This window comes from Microcaecilia unicolor, chromosome 1 (genome assembly GCF_901765095.1).
Source record: "Microcaecilia unicolor chromosome 1, aMicUni1.1, whole genome shotgun sequence".
Classification (NCBI taxonomy): Eukaryota; Metazoa; Chordata; class Amphibia; order Gymnophiona; family Siphonopidae; genus Microcaecilia; species Microcaecilia unicolor.
Genome location: NC_044031.1, coordinates 169,798,888 through 169,807,427, shown reverse-complemented (window position 1 = coordinate 169,807,427; position 8,540 = coordinate 169,798,888). Strand labels below are relative to the sequence as shown.

The 8,540-nt window shown below is 40.4% G+C and overlaps 1 protein-coding gene across 1 annotated transcript in view; it reads left to right on the top strand.

Moving 5' to 3' along the window:
• The first annotated feature begins 1,767 nt into the window (after window positions 1-1,767).
• HIBADH (3-hydroxyisobutyrate dehydrogenase) overlaps window positions 1,768-8,540 on the top strand; it is a 294,282-nt gene continuing 287,509 nt past the window's right edge. The window contains exon 1 of the mRNA XM_030202454.1: window positions 1,768-1,962. Within this exon, the coding sequence (XP_030058314.1) occupies window positions 1,908-1,962 (55 nt within the window). The 5' untranslated portion in view covers window positions 1,768-1,907. The remainder of the gene's footprint in view (window positions 1,963-8,540) is intronic.

The following is an 8,540-nucleotide window of genomic DNA, read 5'->3' as shown; positions in this document are numbered from 1 at the left end:
ATTAGGAGTTGAAGATAGGAAGGGTTAGATAATGTCCAATATGATCTTTGGTATAGCTATGTTGCAGAATTGAGGCATTTATGTTGGGTCGGTAGGGTATGCCTTACCGAACAGACTGGGTGTATTCTATAACGACACGTATCGATATCTGAAATGCCCATGACTCACCTATTCCACGCTGATGGCCACATCCTTTTTCATCTATGCGACTTAGAATCTACACACAGCACATCCTATCCTATATAATAAAACGCACCTCCAACATTCTGAAGCTGACTGCATGGCTGAGGCATTCCTGCTCTCTGTATCCATCTCCTGAATTGATATCACGTACTTCCGGGTTCGTCACAAGCAGAAGTGACCAACCACACGAGGTTTCTCGGCTTCAGAATGTTGGAGGTGCATTCTATTAAATAGGATTGGTCAGTTCCTTGAAGCATAGCCAGAGCTCAGCGTCCTGCACAGTAACGCTCAGACACCAGAGAGAGAGAGAGGGGGGAGGGGGCTGACACCAGAGAGAAGAAGGGAGGGAAGGAGGGGAGGTATCTCTGTCACACACACACTCTCTCTCTCTCTCACAGTCAATGTCTTTCACTCTCACACACTCTATGTCTCACACAATATCACATTCACTCTTTATGTGTCACACAGTCACTCACACACTCTCTTGGTCTCATACACTCAGTCTCACAGAGAGTCTGTGTCTCACACACACTCTCTCTCTCGCACACACTGTGTGTGAAACACACTCTTTCTCTCTCACACTGTCTGTCACATACGCACTTGCACACACTCTCTCTCTCACAGGCACACTCGCACCCAGACTCACTCTGTCTCTCACACACACTTGCAAATTCACTCTCTCACACACTCTCTCAAACATACACACTCCGAGGAAAACCTTGCTAGCGCCCGTTTCATGTGTGTCAGAAACGGGCCTTTTTTTATTAGTTATACAATAAGCTTAGACAGTTCTGTGCGTAAATTCTAATACCAATGTGTCAATAATTGTTTGTTGACAATTATCAGTGCTGATTGGCTTGTTAACCAATTAGGTTATGCACATTACACTTTGATTACCGCCTGAAAATCTCAGCCTAGAATCCGGGGGGGGGGGGGGGGGGGGGGGGGAATGCAGAACAGCACAGTAACCAAATAGATGTCTAAAGCCACGCCTTCTCCCAGGCCCCATCTGGAAAAGTGGACGCCCCCTGCATAGCTATTGACATATAAGAATATCCTGTTAACAATAAGGGTCAGGTTTAAGTGTAGAGATTCCAGAATGTTCTTTTCTGGGAAGTCAGAGCATTTTGGTGATCCTGTTACTAACACAAGCACGAAGGACTACGTACCATTTATTTATTTTCAAAATGTATAGCCATAGCCCGCTATTGCCCAATGACCAACACGGGTTACAACAAATATATACACAACCAGATGGTCAGACTAATACCGATCAATCTTTCCCACTTGATACTATCAAAGTGACCGATGTCAAACTTCTAGATTTCTCTATCAGTCACAGCAGGATACAATACGAACCTTAATACTCAGCTTATTTGGCAAACAAGAGAAGCAAGCATCATGAGGCACGGAGAGAGTTACACACACAGACACAGTTGTTTAACGTCAGCGCGAGCAGCTATAGGGCACTGGGAAGCTCGGGGCGGGTCTCCAGCGGCCGTAGCCTATCCTCTTCCGAGAGCAGGGGGCAGCTCCCTCGTTTCGGCCCCTCTTCCTGGACGACCCGAGCGAGAGCTGTCACCTATTGGACACCGGCTAACAACTCTTTCTCGGGACTGGCTCTTGTTATTGACAATTGGTGTTCGGTCCCCGCCCCTCTGGGGCGGAAGTGTCGGAGAGAGAGAGAGAGGGCTGCAGGGTAAGAGGAGGTCAGCATCGGTAGTATGGCATCATTGCTTGTGCGATACCCCAGCGCTCTGCGCGCACATGTTACATTAGGTAAGAATCCCTGGCTGTTCTGTGGGTCCCTTGGTCTGATAGTGGTGTTGACTTTGAGCATCCCCGTTGCCTGCACCTTAGTGTACTGATTCTGTAAGTGATTAGATATTTTTTGAGTGGCAGATGGGGATAAGTATATGCACGACGTTATGCCTTGAAGTGAGTTACTTTCTTACATTAAAGTTGATTTATTACTACTCGCACATATGTGCTCTGTGATCTAGCTTCTGGAGAAAAACGTCGAGCACTCTGCATTTTCCTGATTTAACTTTCATAGTGCAATTAATAATGTATTGCTGGCTTTAAATGAAATAAGTACAATATGCTAGCATTAAAATGTAAATACCACCCTTCCCTGGGCAGCCCTTGCCTTTGGTTAGGGGCTACTTAAGTATTGCAGAGAACTGAAAAACTCACTGCAGTTCTGATTCAGGATGCTCCACGTACTGTAATTCTAAACAAAGTAAAAAAGTAGAAGTATCTGCAGAAAGCAGTCCTGAAAGTCAAAGCGCAACAAAACAAAACAACATTGTGGGCCCACGTTTCATAGGAGTTATGTTCATAAACTGGCCTCTTTACAGTGTTGGCAGATGGTGAAAAATTTTCTAGCCTAAATATAGCAGAATATTAATATAAATATTAATAAGGTCAATATGAATATTGATGAGGTCAATTTGAATATTGAGGTAATCATAACCATCATAAACAGAATCAGCAGCAGCATAATCATAATCATCAATCATAAACAGCATCAGCATAATTAGCATAATTAGCACAATCAGCACCATAATCTGCAGCATCATAATAATTATAATTAGCACAAATTCATAATCCATCCAGCCACAAAACAAAAGGAGCAAATTCTCTCCACAAACCATCAATCCCTTTTGATCTAAGCACAGTAAAAAAAAGATTTTACTTCTCCCTGGTTTCAACCTAAATTGTGTTTAATGTGGGATATAAATGTAAATAAATAGATAGAAACTTTGAATGTTGAGCACCTGATTCTCATAACATGATGTCTGTTTTAGTGGCTCTTTACCAGGAGGAAAAAATCTCTTCAAGATAGGGTGTCCCAATAACCAGCCCCTCCAAATGACACACTGATTATGATTTATAACAAATTATTGTTCTACTATTATACTTCTGTGTACATTCGTATGCTGCAGAAGCCGGTAAGTTTGAAAATATAAGTGTATAAGTGAGATTAAATAAAAATACTACCAACAATAAAGCACGACAACGTGGTTGCAGCAGCTCATAGCTCCACTCTGGCTCCGCTCGTCCTCCTCCCCTCCCCCTCCCCCTCCTCTGTCCCCCTCACCAGTGACTCATGCGCTTTCTTTTGCGTCCTCTGGCTCCGTTCTCCTCTCTGGTGGCAGCCGTGGGTCCCCCTCTCCTGATGATCTGCGCTGACTCTGAGAGCAGATCAAGAGGAGGGGAGCCATCACCAGAGCCAACACCGTCCGGCGTCCATCTGTCGTCCTGTTGTTTGGTTCCTTCGGCCGGCAGGCCACGTGGAGGAGAGGAGTTGCAGTTGGGGGCTGGGGGGGGGGGGGGCACAGAGAGAGACCTGACCAGCAGGCAGCAGCACTGAAAATGGCGCCTGTCAGATGATCATCCTCTCTTGTCGCCCAAACATTTACACTGAGCGCCTAACTACTGTCAGGTGCAGAAAAGGAAGTATTCTGTAACTTGGTACCTAAATACTGGGAATGCCCATGTTCTGCCTATGGCACTCTCTTTGCCACACTTTCTTTGGAGTTGTGTATGAGAGAAGTTAGGCGCTCGTTTTACAGAATAGGAGGGTAAGTCAGTTATATGTGCAACTACTAGTTAGTACTTCTTAACACCAGTTATTGGTACTTATTTCCAATTAAGTGCTAATTAACTTATGTTACTGCATAACTGACCCTGTTCTATAACTGGGTGCGCATTTGCTCGACCAACTTTATGCGCCATTTGTAGAATTTGGGGGTAAGCATGTAAATTAGGCTCTCAATCTAGGTAAATGAATAGCATGCTTAAATCCTATAAACAGAACTTTAAGCTCCTAAATTAGGAGCATAAGTTTTCGTTTGAAAATTCAGCATGTTTGGCTTAAAATAGGGCATAAACTTAGGAGCTCTGCTTTCTTTGAATATTGGGTCCTAAATGGTTCAAGTATTCAAAAGCGAAAAAAAAGTCACAAAAAGTTCAGTTTTCCATGTCAGCTGGCTAAAGGTGGTAGGTACACTTGGACTTTCCTTGACTCCACAGGGACTCTCAGTGAGAATGTGATTTGAACCTATGTGTTTTTCTACTTTGGCAAAATAAACAAGTACCTGGTTGCCGGTGTCGGTATGAATAAATCCTTCTTCCCTGCAATGGAAAAACACACTTCCCTAAGCACTGTAGATTGGTGGATCACCTCCTAGAACTTCTTCCAACCAGTTGAGAGCTCTGCATTGAGTGCGGTCAGTCATACCTTTTTTGCCCTGACCCTTCTTTGTACTCTTGTTCTATCTCTGGTTATAATGCACTTAGATTATTATAGCACTGGGCTAACTGGTACAATCAACTACAGTAAAGCTACTCAACAGCGCATGCTGCTTTGACTGTGTTTCTTCTCTTTTGATCTTGAAGCATTTGTTTCCTGTCTCTGAGCAAATTAAACACAAAATCCTCACATTGGTTTACAAGAGAGTTTCTTCCTCGGCTCCTGATTATATTTCCAAGTTACTAAATCCCTATACCCCAGCATGGGCCTTATACTGTTCCAAAATGTTCCTACTACTTATTCCTTTTCATAACTAACTACGCCTAGATCCCACAAAACATTCTGCATTCAGCTGTGTTGGACCTCAGTTATGGAATTCTTTTCTCCTGGGTTTTTAGATTTCAACCAGCTCTGCAGAAGTTTAAGAAACTGATCACATCCTGGGTGTTTCAGATCAGCACAATGAAGAGGCGCTGAGTGTCTTGCAACAACGGAAGGAGTAAACAGAAAGCAGACACTGAAAGTCCAAACAAGTTCCTTATTCATACAGACCCGATGTGGCCACGTTTCGCCAATTTGGCTGCATCAGGGGTACAGAAATGAAACAGCTAACAAAAAAAATAAAATAAAAGATTTTTCAAAAAACAAATAATTAGGTACATCCAGATTGTCAATAAACCGTGTGTACAGTATACAGAAACAATAAATCTTTAATAAAAACTTAAAAACCACATGTATAGCTAAAAGAAGAAGAAAACTTATGAACTCATGTAATATTCAAGTAAAACATATAAAACTAACAATAACATCGATATATAAATCTTAAATGATACAACTTAAAATCCCATAAGAAACTAAAGCATATAGAAAACTCATAAACTAATGTAGAATTAAAATAAATCATACCTAACCAGGGACCAGTAAGGCTTAGCCCATGTAGGAAAACTGACCATCCAAGATGACCTGAAGGAATAGTATAAGAACATAAATTTAAAAGGCACCTTGCTTAGGTGGAAAATGAAACCTTCTAATCTTATCTGGCTTAAGGCTGGAATGGTAAAAATGGAGCACAGGTGAAGATAAGAAAAAAAGTGAAGTGAAATTTCTATGCTGAAATAGGATGAATCTAAGTAGCAGCGAGGCTAGAAAGCAGTGCTGAAGTGAAAAGTTAGAACTTTGATATAACAAACAAATGAAGGTCCTAAAAACATAGTTAGAATGTTTAAAGAAATACAGAGAGACAAAAAAAGGGGGCAAGGACTAAAACTTACTTCACCAGTACTTTACTCCCTGTCAGAAAGTGGAGCAGCAGCTTCATACCTCTGTGGGGTTTGCCATCTTGAAACCAACCCACTATTTATAGTGCTGAAGATCCTTATTTTAAAAATTAAAAAAGGATTCTAAATTGCTTAAAATATAATCCTAACCCATATAAAGCTTTATTAAAAAGCGAATTTAGATGATTTAAAAGAGGCTTCATTATTCAAAAGATAAATAAAAAAGTTAACAAAACGGCATTTTTGGTTTATTTATTTATTTATTTATTTGCTGCATTTGTATCCCACATTTTCCCACCTATTTGCAGGCTCAATGTGGCTTACACTATGTTGCAAAAGGTATAATCATAAACAGAGTAAGATGTATAGTCTAATTTAACATATTACTGTGTAAGAAATTAGGTAGGTCAGAAGAATTATTTATTTAAAAAATAAAAACTAAAACTAAGCACAGATTCTGATTTCACAAGTGATGCCCTTCTTAAAAATGTAATTTTTACTGAAAATTGCCACTTAAAAACGGTAAAAAGCATTAAAAATGTATGGTGGCTATCTTGTTAAAAATCGGTGTTTTGGTTGAAAAAAACAAAAACTAAGCACAGATTCTGATTGCACAAGTGATGCCCATCTTAAAAAGGTTCTAACTTTTCACTCCAGCACTGCTTTCTAGCCTCACTGCTACTTAGATTCATCCTATTTCAGCATAGAAATTTCACTTCACTTTTTTTCTTATCTTCACCTGTGCTCCATTTTTACCATTCCAGCCTTAAGCCAGATAAGATTAGAAAGTTTCATTTTTTTTACCTAAGTAAGGTGCCTTTTACATTTATGCCCTTGTACTATTCCTTCAGGTCATCTTGGATGGTCAGTTTTGCTACATGGGCTAAGCCTTACTGGTCCCTGGTTAGGTATGGTTTATTTGAATTTTACATTAGTTTATGAATTTTCTATATATTTTTGTTTCTTATGGGATTTTAAGTTGTATCATTTAAGATTTATATATCGATGTTATTGTTAGTTTTATATATTTTACTTGAATATTTCATGAGTTCATACGTTTTTCTTCTTCTTTTAGCTATACATGTGGTTTTTAAGTTTTTATTAATTAAAGATGTATTTATTGTTTCTGTATTCTGTACACACAGGACAATCTGAATTTATTGTTTCTGTATTCTGTACACACAGGACAATCTGAATGTACCTAATTTGTTTTTTGAAAAATCTTTTATTATATTTTTTTGTTAGCTGTTTCATTTCTGTACCCCTGATGCAGCCAAATTGGCGAAATGTGGCCATGTCAGGTCTGTATGAATAAAGAACTTGTTTGGACTTTCAGTGTCTGTTTTCTGTTTACTCTTTACTGTTTACCTACAGACCCTTCTTAATTGTCAGTTCCCCCGGTTTTTAATTCTGTTAGTTCTGCCCACTGAGTACACTTTTTTCTCCCTTCTTCACTTCCCCGTTTGGTTCTCTGTCTTTTACAGATCTGCTCTTGTAATTTTGGTTTTGTTTTTTTTTTTGTTTCTGTTTTTTTATTTCATTATGCATTGATTGTAAATTGCTTATTTTTTATTTATTAGTATTTATTTACCGCCTTTTTGAAGGAATTCACTTAAGGTGGTGCACAGTAAGAATAGTTCAAAGATGAGCAATAGGCAATTACAGCAGCAAAAATATTCAAATAACAATACAATGAGGCATATTTTCAAAGCACTTTGGGAGGCTAAGTTCCATAGGTTTCTATGGAACTTTGGGAGGCTAAGTGCTTTGAAAATGAGCCCCAAAGTATGGCATAATATAGTATTTACAATGTCAACACAATAAGTAACAGAACATTTTCATTGACAGTGAAGGGTATAAGCAAAGATGGAACATATAGATAGGTAAGAGAGTAAGAAGGGTTAGAATGTAATGTGACTAATTTAAAGAAAGTTGCACACGAGGTCAGACAGCATATAGGTTAAAAGCATAGGAGCCGGCTCTGTGGGTGCTTGAGCACCCCCAGTATTGAGAAAATTCCATGTATGTGTCCAGGGAGGGGTTATTTTCCATTGGGCTTAGCACCCCCAGTAATTTTGGAAAGTTGGCTCCTATGGGTAAGAGGAGTTAGAAAATTAGGTGACTAATTTAACAAAAGGTGCATATGAGGTCAGAGAGATGGTTAAATATTATCTCAGCTAGGACAGGAGTGAATAAACATGTCCTGCTGCAGTTTGTTTAGCCCCTCTCACTCGTGTGTGTGAGTGACACTAACAAGTTAGTTACTTCTTCCATTAAAGGCCTAGTTGAAGAGCCAAGCTTTCACCTGCTTCCTGAAGTAGAGATAGTCTTAGCAGTACCACTGTGCAATGGGTGGTATATATCAGAATTTTATAAATAAAACAAACACAGCAAACCCCCGTGTTTCTGTCCCTTAAATGCATTCATCACCCTGCTAGGCCGGTGCTACCTGTACAGCAACCCTAATGACATTCTCATTGCATTTCCCACTGGGATTGTGCAGTTAATAACTCCTTTCTTTTTCATGTCCATAGCCTACCAGCAGACTGCAGGACCCCCAGGGGATGAGGGTGTAGGTCTGGCCTATACACTGCAGCAGAGAGATGCAAGAAGCTGAGGCAGAGCCTGCTGGTGCCCCTTCACCCTCTCCCTCCCATCCCTTACTTCTCCCTCCATCTCCCACCTCTCCTTCCCATCCACTCTTCCCTGGCTGGTTCATGGGGCCACCCCTGGAAGAGGAGGAGGATCAGGAGGTGGTCATTCGACACCGAGGAGGTCAGATCCTTGAACAGCCACCATTTCCTGTTCCACAGGAGCCGATG